Genomic DNA, 23,421 nt, shown 5'->3' with positions numbered 1-23,421 from the left:
TGAGTTCTGTTATTTTCTACGGCAGAGGGGCTGCTGTTCATAACCTAAGGGTGGGCATGGCATGGCAGGACCCAGAAGGCAAACTGGAGGCAGACGGTCTCTCTCTTTATGAAAGAGGACAGAGACTTTGAAGGACTGGGCAGGATGTTGAATGGAGTCACTACTGATTTCTCAGATGTTTAATAACTTGTTTATAATAGCAAGACTTTCATACTCACTGTCCTCACAGTCGAATCCGCTGTAGCCAAATGCACACCTGAAATACAGTGAGCGATAGGGAACAGTGTTAAAGAGCCTGTGTGGGGAGCGTGTCAGAGTTCCCACCCCAATCTCCACCTTTTCCTTTCCATCTTCCTTTTATTCTGTCCTCCCTTGCTTTTTTTTGCTCTTTCTTTTGTCTTCCTTACACTCTCATTCTTCCAGGAGACCACCTTCCATGGGGTTCTGGAAAGGTGAGGGGGGTATGCAATCCCATGCAGGCTCATTTGTTACTGACTGAACACTCCATCCTCCAGGCTTCAGGAAGATTCTGCAATTCAGGCAAAACTGGACCCAAGAGGCATGGAGGGTAGTGGGACCCTCTCAGGCTGTGACACCACATGGCTCTGCCACTTATTTGCTGCCCTGTGAGCTGGAGGATGTTATTTACATTCAGTTTCCTCACCTGAAAATGGGAAATTAAGACATTTCCTGACAGTGTTGCTGTGCGATAGGTATTACCTAGTGTGTTTCCTGGAGCATAGACGATGCTCAAAAACTATCGATGATGCTGGGCGCAGTGGCTCATGCCTGTAATCCCAGCACTTTGGGAGGCCGAAGAGGGTGAATCATGAGGTCAGGAGTTCAAGACCAGCCTGGCAAAGATGGTGAAACCCCATCTCCACTAAAAATACAAAAATTAGCCAGACGCAGTGGCAGGCACCTGTAATCCCAGCTACTCGAGAGGCTTAGGCAGGAGAATCGCTTGAACCTCAGGGGCGGAGGTTGCAGTGAGCCGAGATTGCGCCATTGCACTCTGGCCTGGGGGACAGAGTGAGACTCCATCTCAAAAAAAAAAAAAAAAAAACTATTGATGATGATGATGAAGATGCTCTGTCTCTGCCAACCTATGCCAGCTTACCAACTTCCTGACTCAGCGCCTATATACGTGTTGTAAGGTCTCTCTTCTTTGCCTAGCTCCAGCTATGGTAAGACAAAAACAAAGTAATTTTTCTTACTTTTGGCAGTTCCCATTACCATCTTCCTCGTAGCCGGGCACGCACGCACACTCAGGGGCCCCGCCGTTCTTCTTTATTAAGCATTCCTTGTGCTCTGCATTGCAGGCATCAGGACACTTGAGACTGGAAGCTTCAAAACAGAATGATTTCTGGGTAATTTTCAGAAACAATCTCTTTAACCCCAAAGTCACATGTGACAACATGACAGTGTTTTTCACATTGCTTCTTCTAGGTAAAATGAGATGCTTATTGACTCCATACATGATGTGTCCCCTGTGAAGCTGGACATGGGTTAGCAAAGGTCCCAGCCATGGTCCATATGTCTAAAGTCAGAAGTCACATCACTTGGACTCTGAAATGCATGTGGAAACTTAAGCAGTGAATTTTGTTGCAAAAGGAGAGAAAGTGGAGTTGTGAAGAACATTTAAAAGCAGGTGAAACACTTACCAACACAGAAAGGGCTCTGTGGGTTAGTCCTTTGCAGGCCAGGTTTGCAATCACATGCCAAACTATTGATGCATTCATCCGCAGTCTTGTTACAGCCATAATAATCACACCTAAAGGTCACTGAGAAGCACAAATAATTTTAAAATATATTCAGCACGACAATATGGATAAGGTAATTTGTGAAAATTACTCCACCCCATTGCTGTTATACTTTGCATTTTAATAAGTTTTGGGGCCAGGTGCAGTGGCTCACAACTGCAATTCCAGCACTTTAGAAGGCCAAGGCAGGAGGATCGTTTGAGCCTAGGAGTTCAAGATCAGCCTGGGCAACACAGTGAAAAAATTTAAAAGTTAGCTGGGCATGGTGGCAAGCTCCTGTAGTCCCAGTTACTCAGGAGGCTCGAGTGGGAGGATCACTTGAGTCCAGAAGTTCAAGGTTACAGTGAGCCATGATCATGCCACTGCACTCCAACTTGAGCGAGAGTGAGACCTTGTCTCGAAATATAAAAATAAATAAATAAATAAAACTGGGTTGGAAGGCATTAGGGTTAAAAGATGAGTCTGGGCTGGGCGTGGTGGCTCACATCTGTAATCCCAGCACTTTGGGAGGCTGAGGCTGGTGGATCATGAGGTCAGGAGTTTGAGACCAGCCTGGCCAATATGGTGAAACCCTGTCTCTGCTAAAAATACAAAAATTAGCTGCGTGTGGTGGCAGGCACCTGTAATCCCAGCTACTCAGGAGGTTGAGGCAGGAGAATTGCTTGAACCTAGGAGGCAGAGGTTGCAGTGAGCCGAGATCATACCATTGCACTCCATCTCCGGGTGACAGAGCAAGACTCTGTCTTGGGAAGAAAAAAAAAAAAAAACTGAGTCTGAGAATGGATTAGGGGGAGAGAATAGGAGTAGTTAGAGTCATATGGCTCCTCTCTACTAAACATCCCACACTGTAACTGAGCCTCCTTCATCAACTGCCACATGAAAATGCCTCGGATTAAAAGCCTAGAGCAAGATATTCTACAATTTTGGGCAAAGAAAACAATTTATCTTTGCCACTGAAGCCAGAGAACAGGAAAAAGTATTTTCCGGCCAGGTGTGGTGGCTCACACCTGTAATCCCAGCACCTTGGGAGGCCAAGGCGGGCAGATCACCTGAGGTCAGGAGTTCGAGGCCAGCCCGGCCAAAACGGCGAAAACCGTCTCTACTAAAAATACAAAAATTAGCTGGGCGTGGTGGCGCATGCCTATAATCCCAGCTATTTGAGAGGCTGAGGCAGCAGAATCGCTTGAACCCACGAGTTGGAGGTTGCGGTGAGCCAAGATCATCCCACTGCACTCTGGGCAACAGTGTGAGACCCTGTCAAATGAACAAACAAACAAACAAACAAGCAAACATTTAAGAGATGAAGAAAGGAGTCTTAGAAGAAGCAAAAAGAAGGATGAGGGAGGCACAAAGGTGATTAGGAGAATGGTGGATGCAGGCCCAGGAAGAAGGAACATCTAGAAGGGAACGATACTAGTGTCAAATGCTATAGAAAAGTCAAATAAGTTGTGGCCCAACAGAGGATTCTGGATTTGGCAGCCAGCCAGGACTGAGAACCAGCTGCAAACACCTCTTCCCGGGACTGGCCCCAACGGGTCACCTCTGGGGTGAGGAACTTCTGATGACTGCTGTGGTGGGTTGACTGCAGTCATGACATCAATTTATTCACACCTTTCTGTACCCCTTTGGCAGGGCCCTTCCACACTGTGCTTGGTCATGAGAATTGCTTTAGCCAACCGGACAGTTGTAACTCTGATGTAAGCAGAGCCTTGAGAAATACTTGTGCATTTTACCCCCTTGCTTCTCTTGAAATCCTTTGGATGGGTCTGCTCAGAATAAGAGACCATGTGGAGCAGAGACAAACCAATTATCTGACCCAGGAGCTTAATGGCAGATGCTTAAGTGAGCCCAGCAGAGATCAATTAAGCCTGGCCCAGATCAGCAGACTATCCACTTGAGCCCAGCCCAAATTCAGACCCAAAGAATTCCAGGGTTGCAATAAATAAATGGTGGTTGTTTTCGGCCACTACCGTTGTAACACAGCATGCGCAAATTGCTACAGCTACGTGGTGGGTTTGTGTGTCAGTCTAAAGGGGAAAATAGTACAGGTAATGCTTGGTCTTGCTCTATTGCCCAGGCTGGAGTGTGGTGTCATGATCTCAGCTCACTGCAGCCTCACCCTCCTGGGCTCACGCAATCCTCCCACCTCAGCCTCCTAAGTAGCTGAGACCACAGACCTGCACCACCACACCTGGCTGATTTTTTGTATTTCTTTGTAGAGATTTTACCATGTTGCCCAGGTTGGTCTCAAACTCCTGGGCTCAAGGAATCTGCCAATCTTGGCCTCCCAAAGTGTTGGGATTACAGGCGTGAGCCACCACGCCCAGCCATAGGTAAAACTTTCTGTAATCATTTGGAAAGCTGTAACTCGACAGAAAGCCCCGTTGTTTCTCCTTTTCCTTTCCCTGTCCAGCAGTGGTTTGTCTGGTCATTTATACCTCCCTAGAGAGGAACACACTGGTCAGTTTGATGACTTGGAAGATAGCTGGAAAGAAGCAGAGGGCAAGCGAGCAAGAAAAGGGAAGAAGAATTGGTTAAAAGGAAATTTAGAGACAGTTGTCAGTTCAATGACGCAGTTCTTGCCTCCTTTTCACATATAATGAAAAGGTTTACAAAAAAGGTAGGTAAGTCTTCAGGTAAACTTTGAATAAAATTATACGATACTTACAATCATAGCTTAGAATGCCGCTTGAGTTCTTTCCAACTGCTATTTTAATTTTATCAGACACAGTCGTCTCATTGTCACTTGTGGTTTCTGTTAAAATTGTTACTATTGTTACATTAACAAACTTGTCAGCAGCACGCATTTCAGATCTTGAGGACAGAGGTGTGCTAAAAATGAGATGAATCTGCTGTTACTTAATGAATTGAACTCAAGAATCAACAAATAAGTCTTCTAATCTCCCAGACTCCCGAATCTCCCAGCCCTAGTCCTGACCCGCTGTCCTGTCCCTACGATTGGGACCCACATATGGAGGCCAGGGGCTGCAAAAAGATGGCAATGTAAAGGCTTGGAGGTCTCTGTTTGATGTGTATTCAGAGGAAACCTATGGTGAAAACAATATTCTGTTGGAGAAAAATTAGGAAAATTGTGGATAATCATTTTTGGAAGAATTGTGAATCATCATTTGAAGGATCTAGGAGCCTAGAGCTAACCAGAATTAGAACAAGTAACACCTGAAATGGGAAATTGTCACTTTCTGTAGGACAGCGAGAGTAGGTCTCGCTGAACTGTTAAATCTCAGACTGGTTCTTTGAGAGAGACAGAGGGGCGTGTCCCTCCCTATACACGGAGAAAGCAGCAACCAGCCATAGAGAGCCTGGATCACTTCCAGAAAGGACCAGGAAGTCAGCAGGCAGCTTCAAAGCGGGAACATGATTGGCCTGGACACACACGACCCAGAGGAGAAGTGAAAAAGAGGGCCAGGGCTGCGGGAAACATGAGCACATACTACCAAATCCTACCCTCAATATGAAGTGCCTGCCACGAGCAAGACATTGTCACTGTCTCTCTCTCTAATCAGCACTGCAGTTCGGAGCCCTAAGCACAGCTGTGCAATTATTTCATTGTCCAAAATGAATCAAGCAATACAATCACTGAGAGGGGGAAAAGGGACTTTTAAAAACTTCTTCACTATCTGATTTGTCGCTCTGTGCTATTAAGCCTCAGGATATATTTTTGTTGTGTAAATTTTTTTTTAAACTCCTTTTTGACTTTTATTTATTTTTTATTTTTTATTTTATTTTTTTTTTTGAGACAGGGTCTTGCTCTGTCACCAGGCTGGAGTGCGGTGGTGAGATCACGTCTTACCGCAGCCTCGACCTCCTGGGCTCAGCCGATCCTGCCGCCTCGGCCTCTCAAGTAACTGGGACCACAGGCACGTGCCACCATGCCCAGCTAAAATTTCATTTTGACTTTCAAATAAATGCAGAAGCCTGAAAATATAGCCAGCCTATTTAGGCAATGTTTGCAGCCACCTTGGGTCCTCAGAACAATCAAGAAAAATCCAAAACATGAACCAAATTCCATTTTTAGGCACAATCATCTCAAAATGGAGTCCAAAAAATGAACTGGGCTTCAGCATTGTAATTTAATATTTTCTACCATAATTCGTTCACGATGGGATTTGGTGGTGGGGCAGGGGCGGGGAGTGGGAGTGGAATGTAATAGGGCAGTGCGAAAGGTGAACTTGATAAAAATTATTCTATATTGGTTGAAATACATGGTATAGCTTTGCACTGGGGCTAGGAAAGCAAATGCCATCCAAAATTTATTCGTTAAAAGAACCTACAGGTTTATACTCTAATTCAGGAGGCAAGACGTTACACCTGTGAAACAGTTAAAGTGAACACTGGAGCCACTGCACACTTGAATACAAATGACGAGGGCACTAGGCTTGGAGTTAAGACATGAGGTCCAGACCCTTGTGGCCCAAGACCAGTCAGCTTCTCTGGGCCCGAGTTTTAAAGAGAGGTTTTAAAGAGAGAAATTCTGAGGATCCTTCCAATTCTAACATTGCTGTAGTAGGAAAGAGCTTCGGGAGTCAGAGGGGAGAGATAATTTTGGCCTGGAGCCTAAGAAATGCCTTTCTAGGTGAGCCTCAGATGCATTTGCCCTGCAATGGGCCCCCAGGTGGGGGAAGTAGTTCCCTCCATGCCTCTGAGCTCACGGGTGAAGGTTTGCCTCCAAACAAGCTTGGCTCCCTTTTAGTAACTCCTTAAGAATCAAAGGAGTGCCACAGTTTTGGGGATCCCCCAAATGACCTTGTGGGACCAGCTCTCCATCACACTGCAGGGTCCCATATTCTAGAAAGGAAACAGAATGGTGTCGAAATCAACCATGTGCCAGGCACTGCATACAGGGAATCTTCCAAATGTTATCTCAGTTACTCCTCCCAAGGCTCCAGGGAAGTTGATCAGATTATCCCAATTACACAGATGCAGTGACAAAGGTTCTGAGAGGTTAGAACACCTGCCTGGTCACTCAAGGATGAAGTGCCAAGGCCAGGATTCAAGTACAGGTTTGGCTAACTCCATTCCAATTTCACCGTTCCTGTTTGTATCCAGTCATCCCCTACCCATGAACTGGCTGTTGTCCACTAAACCAAACCTAATCCCTAGAAACAATTCACAGCCCTCCAGCAGCTGTCTGCCGTACACCTCCAGCTACAGAGTCTCTGCGTTTGGGCCCAGCCCGTCTGCTTGCTGCCAGCCTCCCACCATGCAAACTGTGCCTCTTCACTGCCAACCAGACTTGCCCCTCATTCAAGACCAAGCTAGAAATCCATCACTTTCAAAAGACCTCTCTGAAATTTTATACACAAACTCTCTCTCCCTCTCTCTCTCATTCCACAAAAGATTTTTAAAAGATTTTTTTTTTCAGGCCGGGAGTAGTGGCTAATGCCTGTAATCCCAGCACTTTGGGAGGCTGAGGCGGGTGGATCATGAGGTCAGGAGTTCAAGACCAGCCTGATCAACAATGATGAAATCCCGTCTCTACTAAAAATACAAAAATTAGGCCGGGTGTGGGGCGTACACCTGTAATCCCAGCTACTCTGGAGGCTGAGGAAGGAGAATCGCTTGAACCCAGGAGGTAGAGGTTGCAGTGAGCTGAGATCATGCAACTGTACCCCAGCCTGCATGACGGGAGTGAAAAAAAAAAAATCTTTTTTGTAGAGATGTAGTGTCACTATGTTGCTTAGGCTGGTCTTGAACTCCTGGCCTCAAGTGATCTTCCAATTTCAGCCTCTCAAAGTGCTAGGATTATAGGTGTGAGCCACCATGCCTGGCCTCCACAAAGGATTTGATATGGCTTATAAGGATAAATACAATAGTAAGACTTAAGATGTAAATAGTGCATTGCTACACGAGGACTGCTTTTCCTACCTAACTTCGTTTGTCTTAGAGCATTCTTTCCTCAGCCTGAGTACTTGTGTATTAATGTGCTTCAGAGGAGGCTGAGATGCAATTGCTAATTTCTTGAGAATCTTCTTCCTCTTTATTTCCCTAAATAGCACCCAGCACTTGCCATTACCTGTTAAAGTGCTCAATAAGTGCTTGTTCTCACTGCAGAAAGAGCTCACCACTGACCCTTCGGTAGCCAGGTGTGTGATTTGGGTGTTCTTGTCCGCCTCACACTTGCCATATGAGGGAAGAGATGATCACGGGCCATTCAGTCTCCCCCTGGCCCGCTGGAATGCACATTCCAGGGATTGACTAGGTATGGTTTGCAGCCATGGGATCAAGACAAAGAGATCCAGATGATGTCCTGGGCCGTGTGCACAAGTTGTTGCACAGCCAAGCACAGACAGAATCTTGCCTTCCGCAGGCCACACCCTGCCCAGAGTTGGGGTGACATCAGAGGCAGGGCCAAGGCACACAGTCCTGTTTGCAGTGCTCATACTGAGACTGACCCTCTCCTCTTAACTTGTGGCTTGCCACAGAGGGTCTTAATGTTACATGCAGACCTCAAGAGAAGCTCGGAAGTTAGACAGACACACATCTGCCTCCAAAGTACCTCGGCAGTCCATAACAAACTTACCTTACATTAAGAATTACAGTCTGTCCATAAACAGATGTGCCAAATACACCTTTAAACTGTGGAGGAGAACAGATTTAATAACAAGTGAAAAACAATTTTTTTTCACATTTTCTACAAATCAAATGAGGCAGAAAAAAATAATAGTCTATCTAGCTTTTAACAGGATCCAACTGGGTAGCAAATGGGCCCTGGGGGACTTCTTAGGGCCTGAACTGGGACTGCCCCTACAAAGGCTGCAAAGAGGACCGTGAAGAAAGTAAGCTGTCTCTATTTTCCTAACTCGATTCTAATGGTTGCAAGGGAGCTCTGGTGCATCCCTTCTGGATTACAAATCTCCCAGGAACTAAGAATGCCTCATCACCTCACTGGTTTCCCCAGGAACATCAAACCCTGACTGAGATCAAGTCTCTGATCTCTGAAGACCGGGACATAAGGCTTGTAACTGGAGGGGGCTTTTGTGACACTCACACTCAAAGTCAAGTTTGAGGAAAGTAGTGCTAAGTGACCATTGCTCAGTAAACCACATGAAGTACTTCAGGGGTTCCCTGGAAGTAGGACCACATTGATGTTGCTGTCTTCAATGTACTGAAACCATCCATGCTGGCAAATTTGAAAGCAGATCCGAGATGAGAGGGCAAGTCACTGCCAGCTGGCCCACAGGGCAGAGGTGACATGGCAAATGGGCAGAGCAAACTCTGTGACACAGCAGCCACAGATTCTATCCTAGCATTGTCAGGTACTGGCTGGCTGTGCAGTCGGAAGCACTAGCTCTCTTTGCACCATCTGTAAAATCATTTCCATGATACGTTTTTTACATGTTACCAGTTCTAATAGTGATATAATTTCAAATTGAGAGACACTGTCATGGAATAAGACTTCAGCTTTAAAAAAATGTCTCTCCATCTCTACTTCTTTTTTTTTTTCTCCAGGCAGAGTCTTACTCTGTCACCCAGGCTGGAGTGCAGTGGCATGATCTTGGGCCACTGCAACCCCCACCTCCTGGGTTCAAGTGATTCTCCTGCCTCAGCCTCCTGAGTAGCTGGGATTACAGGCGCCCGCCACCACGCCCGGCTCATTTTTCTGTATTTTTAGTAGAGATGAGGTTTCACCATGTTCGCTAGGCTGGTTTCAAACACCTGACCTCAAGTAATCTGCCCGCCTCAGCCTCCCAAAGTGCTAGGATTACTCGCATGAGCCGCCGTGCCCAGCCTCCACCTCAACTTCTAAGACATATTTAAGGCTAATATTTTTTCCTTTAAAACTGAACTTTGAGCTATATTGGCTGGATGCTCTCTGAGAGTCCTTCCAGGGCTAACATCTGTGGCTGCAAAATGGAAAAACCCTTTCCTTTCATGCTCGCTCACACGTGTGTACTCGGTCACAATAACCTAAACGATGGGAAAGTATTGTTCATGCCAACATTTTTGAAAATGGGAAAAATAAATAATAGATATTCAGATATAATTATTCTTCTAGACATTTTTTTAAAGCCAGACTAGTATGAAAATGTATGCAAATTTGAATATAAAAAAGAAAAACAACATCTTTAAATTTTTTCTCTTTCATTCTGTGGAAACAATTTATTTTAAAACTTCATAATATTTATCTGTCCATTTAAAACTGTATTAATAGCTTATGAAACAATGGGTATGGTATGGCTGGAGCCAGCTTCTGCAGGCCCTCTGCCATGCCAGGCCAGGTGCCATGCCTCCAGGTGCAAGACGATGGGGTGGTCCAAGGGTCCCAGGGGAGAGGCCTGGGCAGTGAAGAAGTGGTGGCACCGGTGGAGGCACTCAGGACAGCTGCTGTTTACCAACCAGTAAAGGTACATTTCACTGTTTGAACAACTGGTACCATGGTACCAGCGTGAACCACCTGAAGACCAGCTCTACTCTCTGCAACTCAGTGTTAGAACAAAAGAATGTTTTACAGAACGGAAAGCTGGAAAGTACTTACGAAGTCAGTAATTTTACTATGCAAATCTTGATAGGCCACAGAATGTTTCTCTTCTGGATCAAATGTTTCTGATACGCTCACTGAAATCATCCCAGGGAATACCTTTCCTGAAAGTTAAGCAGACTCTTTCTGTAGTAGTTAATGAAAAGAGGGTCATTTCCATTTTGTTTTAAAACATAGATTATTTTTTAGAATTCCCAACATTGTATAATGACACTACAGGAAATCTGGAAATATTTTTAAAGTTATGCATAATCCCACCCAACCTGGCACAACCATTTTCATTTTGGTATATTTCTTTCTGTTCACAGTTTACATCATTGTTGTAATTCCAAGTTTATGCCACATTTCTTTTTTTCTTATTATATAATAGGTATTTTCCAAATCGTTGCCTAGTCTTTTTTTTTTTAGAGAAAGAGAGAGACAGGGTCTTGCTCTGTCACCCAGGCTGGAGTGCAGTGGCACAACTGGCTTACTGCAGGCTTGAACTCCTGGGCTCAAGGGATCCTCCTGCCTCAGCCTCCTGACTAGCTGAGACTACAGGTATACGCCACCACAGCCAGGCAATTTTTTAACATTTGTAGAAATAGGGGTCTCAGTATGTTGGCTAGGCTAGTCTCAAGTTCCTGGCCTCAAGTGATCCTCCTGCCTTGGCCTCCCAAAGTGCTAGGATTACAGGTGTGAGCTCCTATGCCTGGTCTCATAACCATCATTTTTAAAGGTTGCGTAATATTCTATGAAGTATATCTTCCCTTCCTTGATGTAATCATTTTTTGTTATTGGACTTAGTGCTTTTAATTATTTAAAAGGAAAAGAAAAAGGTTGCAATGAACATCTTCACACAGAAACTGTTCTTCTGTATTTGGGGTCACTTACTTAGAGTAAATTCCCAGAAGTGAGATTATTAGTGCTAAAAATATGAGCATTTGGGGGGCTTTTGATATATCCCTAACCCAGTGGGCAATGCAATGCATTAATTTCTTATAGAATTGGCTGCTCTGGAAAATGAAGATATTTCTCATTCATAAAACAGAAAAAAAACCAGAACTAGAACTCAGACAGTCAGTCCTCAGACCTTCATTGCACCCTGGTGTTTGATCTAATCAAAACATCATTATGCCACAGGTGTATAAATGTACTCCTGAAATCCATTTTTAGAGCTGAAGGGCTCTTATATCTCTAAGAGGGGGATCTGATGTTGTGGAGCAAACAAATCTTGTGACACAGAACTGAAGATCAGGTTCCCAGGGTTGCTGGACTATGTGGTCTTAGATAGATCACCTTGTTCTACCTCAGTGTCCCTAAGTAACAGCACTTTTCTCTACTTTGCTGGCCTTTGTTGCCTCCACATTTTCTTTATCTCTGATATTTTGGAATCTCCTTTTGCCACCATTTTGAGTTTTCGATTGCATTTTTGGTATGAGATACAGAGCTCAGACACGGCTCATCCCTTGTAACTCACCTTTCTGACACGTAGAAGAGTTGTAGTAATACCCTTCTAAACACAGGCAAAAACGTGTATTATGCAGCTCAACACATAATGAATTATCTTCACAAGGATCATCTTGGCAAGGATTGCTGGGACCTTAGATGCAGTAGAAAGAGGTTAGAAATCCAGAGAAATGACAATAAATAACAAGAGGAAATGTATTTTTCCATCTTCTTGCCTCCCTCCTGGGCCCTTTCCATTCCTTGGTTGTGTTACTCCACAGCACACTTTTGGAAGAGTTAAAAACAAATATTTGCTTGCTTAGGTCTCTAGAGAGTTGTTTCTGAAATTCTAGAACCAAATATAATACTCGTCAATAGTAAAGATCAGAGATTAGTGGACAAGGACTTGCCCAGAGAAAGAGAGATTGCAGTCTTCTAACGCCAAGGAGTCAGGAATCTTCAGATCTTAAAGTGCCCCCAGAACCTTGAAGCACGGTCCTCTAACACAAGCTGGGGCTCCCCAAAACATTCTAGATAAAACATCTTATTTTTAGAAAGGTATGAAGAATCGAACAGCCAAGAAGCTCGGAAAAGAAACTCGATGTCATATTCTGGTAAGCATACCTAGGAGACATAGCCATAAAAACAGGAATGGGACAGGAAAGGAGAGAATGTGGATTAACTCAGTGAAAATTCTAAGAGGCCATGAGAAGACACTCCAGCCTCTGGCTTTCTAAGTGGATCACTTGAATAAATGGTGAAAATAACACTGCAATGGGTTCTACACTGCGGGCCGAGACTCCCAGGCCAAGCAGAGTGCAGTATCTTTCTATCTCTGGGAACTGATGAGGTCTGAGGAGGAGAGTTAGCTCAGTGGTCCAACGGTGATCTGGGCTGCCAGTTTTCTTCATTTCTGTCAAGTGGAATGATTCTGAGCTACGATGGCAGAATAGCTTATGTGTTTGATAACCTTCAAAGCTGTCTTGAGAGTCTTACAAACCTATATGTAGAAACCACTGATTTCTTTAAAAGTTGTATGTAAGGTATGATGTGTATAACATGCTCTCTTTTGTGAATAAAAGAAGGGGAGGATTATACACAAGCAAATATGTATGCTTATATTTGCATAGGTAATTTCAGGAGGGAGATACAAGGAATTGGCCACAGAAGTTGCCTCTGGGGAAGGAAACTCGGGGTCTGGGTCCGAGGGGTTCAGGATGAGAGCGAGATTTAATTTTTATTGCACATGATTTGGCCCTGTTTGAGCTGCTTTTTCCATAATCATAGGCCTAATTTACTTCTTTTAAAAAATAAAAAGTAAAATAATGCTGGTGAGAATATGGGGCAACAGGAACTCTCATTCATTGTTTGGTGGTAATGCAAAATGCCACAGCCACTTTGAGAGGAAAGTTTGGTGGCTTCTTACAAAACTGAACATACTCTTACGAGAAGATCTGAGAGTCGCCCTCCTTGGTATTTAACCAAAGGTGTGGAAAATTTATGTCCACACAAAAACCTGCACATCCACGTTAATATCAGCTTTGTTCATGAGTGCCACAACTTGGAAGCAACCGAGATACCGTTCAGTAGGTGAATGGATAAACAAACTGGTACATCTAGACAATGAAATATCATTCAGCACTCAAAAATGAGCTATCAAGCCATGAAAACACATGGAGGAAATGCATACTACTATGTAAAAGAAGTCAATCTCGAAAGGCTACATACTGTATGATTCCAACTGTATGAAGTTCTGGAAAAGGCAAAACTATGGAGACAGTAAAAAGATCTGTGGTTGCCAGGAGTTAGAGGGGAGGATGAAAAGTGCAAAGGATTCTTAGGGTTGTGATCCCATAATAGTGGATGCATGCCATACATTTATTTGTCCAAATTCATAAAATGCATAACATCAAGAGTGATCTCTAATGTAAACTATGGTCTGTAGGTGATAATGATGTGTCACTGGAGGTTTATCAATTGTAATAAACACACCGCTCTGGTAGGGGATGTTGATAATGTGTGTGTCAGGCCAGGGAGTATATAGGAAACCTCTGTACCTTTCTCTAAATCTTGCTATGAGTCTAAAACAGCTCTAAAAATAAAGTCCATTAACATTATTTTTTTGAGACAGGGTCTTGCTCTGTGCCCAGCCTGACACAATCTTGGCTGGCTGCAACCTCTGCCTCCAGGGCTTGAGTGGTCCCCCCACTTCAGCCTCCTGAGTAGCTGAGACTACAGGTGTGTGCTACCACACCTGGCTAATTTTTGTATTTTTCTTTTGTAGAGATGGGGTTTTGCCACGTTTCCCAGGCTGTTCTTGAACTCCTGAGCTCAAGTAATTCACCCACCTCAGCCTCCCAAAGTGCTGAAATTACAGGCGTGAGCCATCATGCCCGGCTTCCATTAACAATTTTTTTTTTTTTTTTTTTGAGACGGAGTCTTGCTCTGTCACCCAAGCTGGAGTGCAGTGGTGCAGTCTCAGCTCACTGCAACCTCCACCTCCTGGGTTCACGCCATTCTCCTGCCTCAGCCTTCCAAGTAGCTGGAACTATAGGCGCTCGCCACTATGCCCGGTTAATTTTTTGTATTCTTTAGTAGAGACAGGGTTTCGCTGTGTTAGCCAGGATGGTCTCGATCTGACCTCGTAATCTGCCCGCCTCAGCCTCCTAAAGTGCTGGAATTACAGGTGTGAGCCACCGCGCCCGGCCAACAATTTTTTAAAGAGAAAAAAATAGACTATATAGGATAAAAGGAGACATAGTTCAGTATCTTATAAACAAAATAAGGGTCACCCCTCTGACAAAGTATGAACCAGTCTTCTAAATAAAATTAATGGCTTCTTTAAGAAAAGCCTCAGCCACCTTGCAAAGATGACTTGGGACATCTTAGGGAAGAGACTGGATGTATCTCCTTCTGGAGATACCAGACAAGTAACTCCCGGGTGCTTTCTCTTCGGCAACGAAGGACAGACTTGTTAGCTTGTTTCATGGCCAGGAATTGATTAAGTCACAGGATGTTATAGCCAGAAGAGATTTGGGGGCTTTTTAGTTTAGTCTCGCCTTATTGCAGATCAGTAAGTTGAAGCCAAGAGAGAAATGACTTGCCCCAGACCCCACAGTTTATTCATGGTAGGGCCAGAACACAGGAAGATGGCCTGACTCTTAGGGAACACCTGGCAAAGCAGAAATGGCTTAGAAAACCTCCCTTTCCTGATTCCAGGAGAGCTGTGTCCCATTGGATCCCACTTTCAGAGTGGCCCCTCCAAACATGAAAGAAGACTGGGGAAAGACGTCTTAGATACAGCCTCTGGGCTCTACTTGCTTAACCATCCACTTCTTAAATCTATCAAAGAACATTGAGGAAGCTACCAGAAGTTAAGGGTAGGGAGACATCCACTTGGTCTTTGACCCTGGGTGAGTCATGGCCCTCACTGGGTCCCAGCTTTCCCGTCTGAGAATGATAACATTTATCTAGATTCTTCAGGCTCTAAAGTGTGACGATTCTTCTAGATCAAGGGCTGGCAAACTATAGTTCACGAGTCATATCTGACCAACCTTTTGTTTGTTAACTGTGGCTGCTTTCATGTTAAAATAGTAGAGTGCAGGAGTTACAACAGAGACCCCAGATGGTCCACAAGGCCATTTAGCCTTTACTGATAAACTTGGTTGATTTCTGTTATAGACTGAGCTTGGGGAAGTGAAGCAAATGGTTCCTGTTTCATTAACTTCTGCTTGAGGTCATTTGTCATCTCTTAGTGTTCCCAAAGCATCTGTCCTTTGGACAATGGCCCTGGTTATGCCTAGGACTGTTTGAACACTGCTGTTGTTTTGCTTTCTATGCGTCAGTCTCAAATTCTTGGCTTGACACAAGTTCCACATTGTGATCAGCCACCATCTTACCTCAAGGGTAGAACTCACTTCTTCCTTAGGTAGACCAGAGAGCTAGATCAGTGGGGCTGAACAGTCCATGCTTATTTGGACCTGGTCTTCTCAGAGAAGCTAAAACTATTTCTAAAAATCCTCTAGGGAGAGGAAAGCTATAGAGATACCTTTCACAAAGCCCGAGTTCATCGAAAAAAAAAATACTGCACAGCTAGCAAATAACTTGAGGTAGGATAGGAGGAAAGGAAAGGAGAACAGAAGGAAACTGAGGGTTTTAGGATCTCTGCCGTCACTACATTGTGACCCAGATTTCAAACCCACAGTTAATTTCCAAGGAAACCTTGGGCTTCTTTAGACTCATTTTCCTGGCCCACCAGAACATACCCACCTCCCTCCCTCCACAGTGGTATGCTCCATTCTTGGGGAGTCTTTGAGGGAATCGCCCTTACCTGTGGTGTTTAGGGTGCTGGTCTCCAGTGAAGTGATGCCAGTGGGAGACTCTGATGATTGGTTGTCTTTTGTGGTGGGGGACATTTTATTGTCACTTTGTGTTTCAGAAGGAACCATTGTGATTGATCCATCATTTGTAGATGAAGCAGTGATTCTGTCAGTTGTAGTTAATGAATTTGCATTTGCAGTTGACTCATTGTCTGTAGTAGTAGGTGTAGGAATTGTGGAGGAATTACGTATATTAATTGTGGGGGAAGCAGGTGAAGCAGCTGTTGGGGAAGAAGGTGTAGTTGTGCTGCCAGCAGTTTCAGAGGAATTAGTTTCAGTGGCATCAGTTATAGCTGCTGCAGGATGACTAGTTGCAGTTTCTATGTTTTTAAAAGCAACAGGTGATTGGCCTTGGATAGTGGCTGCAGGAACAAAGATACCAAGTTTGAGCAGACAGTACATTGAATAACTAATGGCAGTTCTTAATACTAATTCGTATCCAACTCATTCTTTTTTTTTTTTTTTTTTTTTTTTGTAGAGATAAGGTTTCCCCAAGTTGCCTAGATTAGTCATAAACCCCTGGGCTCAAGCGATCCACCCTCTTTGGCCTCCCAAACTGCTGAGATTATAGTTATGAACTGCCATGCCCAGCCTCAACTCATTCGTTTCTGGAAAAATGAATATATATGACTATATTAAAAATTAAAATACATGGTTATTTCTAAACACAAAAAATTCCACAATAAACAAAATTAAAAATTAGACAAAACTGGAAAAAAGTTATTGAAAAATATGACAGAGTTAATGTTTATTTATTTATTTTAGAAATAAGGTCTTCCTCTGCCACCCAGGCTGGAGTGCAGTGGTGTGATCATAGTTCACGGCAGTCTTGAGCTCCTAGGCTCAAGCAATCCTCCCACCTCAGCCTCCTAAATAGCTAGGACTACAATGGTAACGCCTCCATGGCTGGCTAATGTTTTTTGTGTTTTAGAGATGGGGGTCTCACTATCCTGGCTAGGCTGGTCTCTTAACTCCTGGCCTCAAATGATCCTCCTGTCTCAGCCTCCCAAAGTACTGGGATTGCAGACATGACCCACCAGTCCCACAGAGGAGTTAATATTTTTTAAGTTGAATACCAAGAAGCAATATTATTTATGCCTGTAGTTGTACAACTGTCGATCTGGGTTTAATATACTTCAGACTGTTCTCAGTGACGACAATTGAGAATGCCACAAGGTGGCGCAGTGACTACCTGGAAGTGGACTCCTTTTGTCTTTCTGCACTTTAAGGCAACCGCCCCCATTTTTCATTACCTTGATAGATTGAGGGAGGGAAAGGTTAGGGTTGGGTAAAGAACAATAAAATAAAAATACCTCATTAAGTGCTTATTATACTTCTTCCAAAATTGTATTCTAGTAGTGTTTTCCCATTCACAATTCTCGATACATTGACTAAGAGTAAGATGAGTAAGTGATCTTTGCTTTCTGAGCTATGATGGGTATCAAAGTTGCATTTTCACAACTTTTAGGAACCCCTGGATACATGGAGTGGTAAACTCTAGTGATTCAGTGATCTATTTTCTTTTCCTTTTTCTTTTCTTTCTTTCTTTCTTTTTTTTTAGAGACATGGTCTTGTTCTGTCACCCAGGCTGGAGTGCAGTGGTGCCATCATAGCTCACTGCAGCCCCAAACTCCTGGGCTCAAGTGATCCTCCCACCTTGGCCTCCCAAGTGTTGGGATAACAGGTGTGAGCCACCTTGCCTGGCCCAGTGATAAGTTTTCTAGAAATTTTCATTGTCTCTAAGAACTCTGACCTTGACAATAGGTTAAAAATTATTGAAAGAAAAAGTTTTAGTGAGGAAGCAATTTCCAAACCTTAGAGTACAGAGAACTGTGGAATATGCTTCCTGATTCCCCCATGGGTCTATGAGCCCCTTGAGGGCAGAGCCTGGCTCTTCACCTTGAAGAGGGCTTGGCTAACATAGCCATTCAGAAATGTTGAAGAGATCAGCAATTGCTCTTCCTAAGCAAGAAATACATCATCAGCTGGCAATGTTGACTGCCACTCTTCCTATTCCTGCCACTCAGGATAGTTCTCATCTATCAAGCGCTGGCCCTGCGCCCGACAGTACCTGTGAAGTAGACGTAAATGCCCTCATTTGACAGAAGAGCCCACCAATACTCAGAGGGGTTAAGAAATTTGCCCAGAGGCAAAGCCAGGTTTGTGAGATGACAATGTCCTAACTACCACTTGATTAAAGTTACGGGGAAGGCCATCCATTTAATGAGAAACCAAGACATCCCCGAGGAGCAAACACAAGAAGAGCAAATAGAGAAAATTGGAGATCAGAATGAAAGCAGTGGAAGCAGAAGTGACCTCCACGGTGCCCTCTATCACTGGGGTAGCAGTGAGAGTGGCCAGGGGCTGGCTCTCGCCATGGAAAACTCTAGACAGAAGAAAAGGGCTTGGCAGACTGTGGATGCAAACAGCCCCAACCCCACCAGACCCTGAATTTCATGCTTTGGAAATGTTCATTCTCGGCCGATGCCAAAGAACCAACATGTTTCTGTATATGTGCATAAAACAAATCGGGACATCTTAAGAGGTTTTCTGCAGGTCTTTGGAATTATGACAAGGAGTTTTGGACTTCTAGGCTTGTTTATTTTGGTTTTAAATTTCTGTTCACTAGGGAGATTACATTTCAGAATAATCAATTAGTTTGAATAAATGAGACACATTCCAAGCTGACAGCAATTCATTGCTGTGAATAGCTACAATTTTTTAAAATAACTAAAATATACTTGTGTGTGTCTATGTGTATATGTGTGTTTTATCCGAGGGTTGTACAGATTTTAGGGAAGACAGCTTAGAGCTGATATCCCAGGCTTAAATTATCTAGTAAAAATACCCAAGAGGAATTGTAAAATAACCTATTCTGTTCAATCTATAGATAACAGAAATATATGAAGACATCTGTGCAGTAAAAATAGCTTTAGTCTTTTTATTTCCTTAGGTCCTAAAACTTCTAAATAACACAAGGATAGCACAATGTCCACGGAGGTACAAATCATAGGTTTCAGTGGCAAAATATATGCCCTGACCTGGTTTCTTTCTGGGGAAGACTCCATAATCACCGCCCCTGTCCAGGGCACATCTATAACTGCTTTATTCAAAGCTAGCTGAAAGTCACAATCAAACACCTTTCTCCCAGATCTAAACTCTTCATTGTGATGAGATGTTGGTTCCCAAAGGCACTCATCAGATTCTGTGGAATAATGCAGTCCTAATCTCTCAGAGAAAGCAAAAACAACCTGGAAAGTTTTGCCTGTTAAAGGCACTTCAAATGTCACTGGCATATTTTTCGTTTGTTTCAGTAAATGCTTGTGTAGAGGTCCCTGCAGTCAAGGTGCTATACAAGGCCTAGGGGTGAGGAGGAACGTAAAGGTGTACAAGACACACTTTCTGCCCTTGGTTGGTCAGAATCCTGAGAGGCAACTCATGTTTGAAGTAGTGATTCCTTACACACACCTCCAAAATCCTTAACATTACAGAAAAAAGCAACTTTAAAAAAATTTTCAGGCCAGGAGTGGTAGCTCATGTCTGTAATCCCAGCACTCTAGGAGGCTGAGGTGGGTGGATCACGAGATCAAGAGATTGAGACCATCCTGGCCAACATGGTGAAACCCTGTCTCTGCTAAAAGTACAAAAATTAGCTGGGCATGGTGGCACACGCCTGTAGTCCCAGCTACTTGGGAGGCTGAGACAGGAGAATTGCTTGAACCCAGGAGGCACAAGTCGCAGTGGGCCGAGATCGTGACACTGCACTCCAGCCTGGCAACAGAGTGAGACTCTGTCTCAAAAAAAAAAAAGCAACTTTTTAAAATGTATCAGGCCAGGTGCGGTGGCTCATGCCTATAATCCCACCAGTTTGGGAGGCCGAGGTGGGCAGATCACCTGTGGTCAGGAGTTTGGGATCAGCTTAGCCAACATGGTGAAACGTCATCTCTACTAAAAATGCAAAAATTAGCTGGGCATGGTGGTGGGCACCTGTAATCCCAGCCACTCAGGAAGCTGAGGCAAGAGAATCACTTGAACCTGGGAGGCAGAGGTTGCAGTGAGCTGAGATCTTGCCATTGCACTCCAGCCTGGGCGACAAGAGCAAAACTCCATCTCAAAAAATAAAATAAGGCCGGGCGTGGTGGCTCACGCCTGTAATCCCAGAACTTTGGGAGGCCAAGGTGGGTGGATCACAAGGTCAGGAGTTTGAGAACAGCCTGGCCAATGTAGTGAAACCCCATCTCTACTAAAAATACAAAAAAATTAGCCAGGCATGGTGGTGAGCACCTGTAATCCCAGCTACTTGGGAGGCTGAGGCAGGAGAATTGCTTGAACCTGGCAGGGGGAGGTTGCAGTGAGCCAAGATCGCACCATTGCACTCCAGCCTGGGCAACAAGAGCAAAACTCTGTCTCAAAATAAATAAGTAAATAATAAAATAAACTTTTTTTTCCAAAAGCAAACCTTAATAGCCACAAAAACTGTCAATATTAATATATCTGGAGGTAGATGGGTGGGAAGGCAGATTGGATGCTCAATTTTTATTTCATATACATCTGTTTTGTTTGAATTTGTTACAGTGGGTCTGCATTACTTGTATAACTTTTTTAAACAAAGAAGAGGAAATCAAAACCAAAGTCTGAAAATCAGATCCAGGCTGGACGTGGTACTTCATGCCTGTAATCCCAGCACTTTGGGAGGCCAAGGCAGGTGGATCTCCTGAGGTCAGGAGTCTGAGACCAGCCTGGCCAACATGGTGAAACCTCATCTCTACTAAAAATACAAAAATTAGCCAGGTGTGGTGGCAGGTGCCTGTAATCCCAGCTACCCGGAAGGCTGAGGCGGGAGAATCACTTGAACCTGGGAGACGGAGGTTGCCGTGAGCCGAGATCGTGCCATTGCACTCTAGCCTGGGCGACAAGAGTGAAACTCAGTCTCAAAAAAGAAAAAAAAAAGAAAGGAAGAAATGAAGAAAGAAAGAAAGATCAGATCCAAGTGCAGACATGACAAAAAGGGAAATCATAAGCCCCTACTATGTGCCAGGGAGTATCCCAGCACATCAGGCTCTCTGTCTCATTTAATCCTCAGTCACTCTTCAGTATAGGGATCTCCCCTCTATTGTTGCACAGGAAGACACTGACGGTCAGAGACACCCCACAGCTAATAAGCGGTGGCATGCTGTCTGAATCCCTGCTTGCTCCACGATTTGCCCTTCCCCCTGGGTTCTCTGGGTTGAGAAACATCTCCACTCCCCTAAGGTACCTTGAGCCTCAATGATTCCTGATTCCCCTACCTCTCTATTCATCTCCTTGGCCCTCCCAGCCAACTTTCCCCTTTCTACCGCCCTTCCATTCTATTTTTTAAAAGTCAAGCATTTTTTAATAGTGGCTCCTGAAAGTCATACAAGCCTCACCAATTCTTCCTTGGTCCTGAAGGCTTGGACCTGGCATCTGCCCCCAGCGTTGGCAGGAGAGATCTGGTGAGCCCTCCCCTCCTGTGCACCTAGCCTTTTCCAAACTTCCCACATTAAAAGCCTGAAACCAGCTCTCAAAAACTCTAATCCCGATGCCATTCATTCCTGTTCTCTGAAAGGGCTTAATTTCTCTTCATATGTCTGCCTCATCAAAGACTTTCTTCCTTTTTGCAAGCAGCTTCTAGATTTCAACTCATTGAACCTGAAGGAAATCAAAATATTTCACCCTCGAATATAACTCCCTGATATAATGAGTGTTTTAAATTAAAAACTCTCAGAGGTCAACAAGCGCTGTAAGGACTGACCCACCAAAGAAGAACTATTGCTCCTGTTCCCCTCCCTGTTATGTCATTATCCACTACAGGAAAGAAGACCAAGAAGGAAACCACCCCTGAGCAGACCCTTCGTCAAGATAATGACTGTCTCCAAGGATCTTTAAATTCCAAGGAAAATTATCTACAAGTTCATTTTTGTTCCCAGATCAGATTGTTCTCCCTACTAATCATTTATTGCCCCTCAACAGAATTCCTCTTCTCCCTTCTTCCGTAACTTGTTTTATCGAGATCCAAGCCCCCTTTCTTTCTGTAACTTCAAGATGAAATATAAGCTTCTATACCTCATCAGGAAGTTGGGTGTTCATGCTGAAGGCTCCTGGGTACACACATTAAATACACTTGTATGCCTTTTTTCCTATTAATCCATCTACTTCATGGCAGTGATTTTTCAGCAAAATTTTAAGCCAATTGGCCCCCACAACCCTCACCTCTCAACGTATTGATGATCTCACCCACATGTGGCCCATAGAACCCTTCCTAACTCAGAACAAAGAGTACATGTCTGAAGTCTAATCAACATGACAACTACTCCCTATGGTTTAGCCTTCTCAAATTCAAGTACATTTGTGCAAGGAGGCTTTTTCCTGCGGTCAGCTCTCTGATTATCATGAGGGGGGATCCAGAACGCTACAGTAGAGAACTGGGTCCTTGGAACCTACTTAGTCCTTCTTATCTGGCCTCAGGAACTCTCAAAGACAAACCTCTGATTTGCTCTCAAAGACAAACCTCTGGTTGCTTACTCCATAGGCCACTTCTTCTCCCCAAACCCCCCGAGATGGACTCTGGCTCTGTCACCCTGTGCCATCTCAGCTCACTGCAACCTCCACCTCCCGAGTTAAAGCGATTCTTCCTGCCTCAGCCTCCTGAGTAGCTGGGACTACAGGTGCCCACCACCATGCCTGGCTAATTGTTTTTTTTTTTTTTTTTTTTTTTTTAGTGTAGAGATGGGGTTTCACCATGTTGGCCAGGGTGGTTTCAAACTCCTGACATCAAGTGATCCACATGCCTTGGCCTCCCAAATTGCTGAGATTACAGGCTTGAGCCACCGCGCCCAGCCCATAGACCACTTTTGCTGCTGCTCTATCTTCCCCATCACAGGATAAAATGCCTGTGTCTTTGAGCTGAGCTGGAGAGGAAACTTCATTTATAAAATAGACCATGTGCTGGGCTGGGAGAATTTGTAGCCGTAGGCCTGCTGATTCTACCTCAAAGACAACATACATGATTGGAAGAATTAAAATGTAAAAATATTCCTTACCTGTGTGTACAAAAAGGAGAGCAAGAAGAGTAAGATGAGTGACGGCTTTCATTTTTGCTGTTCTTGCTTGGTAATCCAAGGAGGAAATGATTTCCCTCCCTGGCTACCTTTAGTTTTAACTGTCTTTCAGGTACAAAGTCCGGTCATTAATTGACGTCAAACCAGAGAAAGGCAATTATAGCCAGCATTTTGTCATATACCATAGGTCTCTTCCGAGCTTTTGAGATAGAAGAGGTGGAGCTGGCCTTACGAATCATTTTTCTGACTTGAAGCCCAAAATAACTTAGGAC

General features: G+C 44.1%; 1 protein-coding gene across 1 annotated transcript in view; it reads right to left on the bottom strand.

Annotated features, from left to right (window-relative positions):
- The window catches only part of MUC13 (mucin 13, cell surface associated), a 29,698-nt gene extending 6,482 nt beyond the window's left edge, over positions 1-23,216 (bottom strand). The window contains exons 1-9 of the mRNA XM_011971536.1: positions 23,132-23,216; positions 16,022-16,432; positions 11,723-11,845; positions 10,261-10,367; positions 8,305-8,360; positions 4,432-4,595; positions 1,665-1,784; positions 1,218-1,347; positions 219-256 (exon numbers count right to left, since the gene is read on the bottom strand). Coding sequence (XP_011826926.1) covers positions 219-256; positions 1,218-1,347; positions 1,665-1,784; positions 4,432-4,595; positions 8,305-8,360; positions 10,261-10,367; positions 11,723-11,845; positions 16,022-16,432; positions 23,132-23,183 — 1,201 coding nt within the window. The 5' untranslated portion in view covers positions 23,184-23,216. The remainder of the gene's footprint in view (positions 1-218; positions 257-1,217; positions 1,348-1,664; positions 1,785-4,431; positions 4,596-8,304; positions 8,361-10,260; positions 10,368-11,722; positions 11,846-16,021; positions 16,433-23,131) is intronic.
- Between the last annotated feature and the right edge of the window lie 205 nt (positions 23,217-23,421).

The sequence above is a fragment of the Mandrillus leucophaeus genome, unplaced genomic scaffold, assembly GCF_000951045.1.
Source record: "Mandrillus leucophaeus isolate KB7577 unplaced genomic scaffold, Mleu.le_1.0 Scaffold123, whole genome shotgun sequence".
NCBI lineage: Eukaryota > Metazoa > Chordata > Mammalia > Primates > Cercopithecidae > Mandrillus > Mandrillus leucophaeus.
This window is presented reverse-complemented; position numbering and strand designations above follow the sequence as displayed.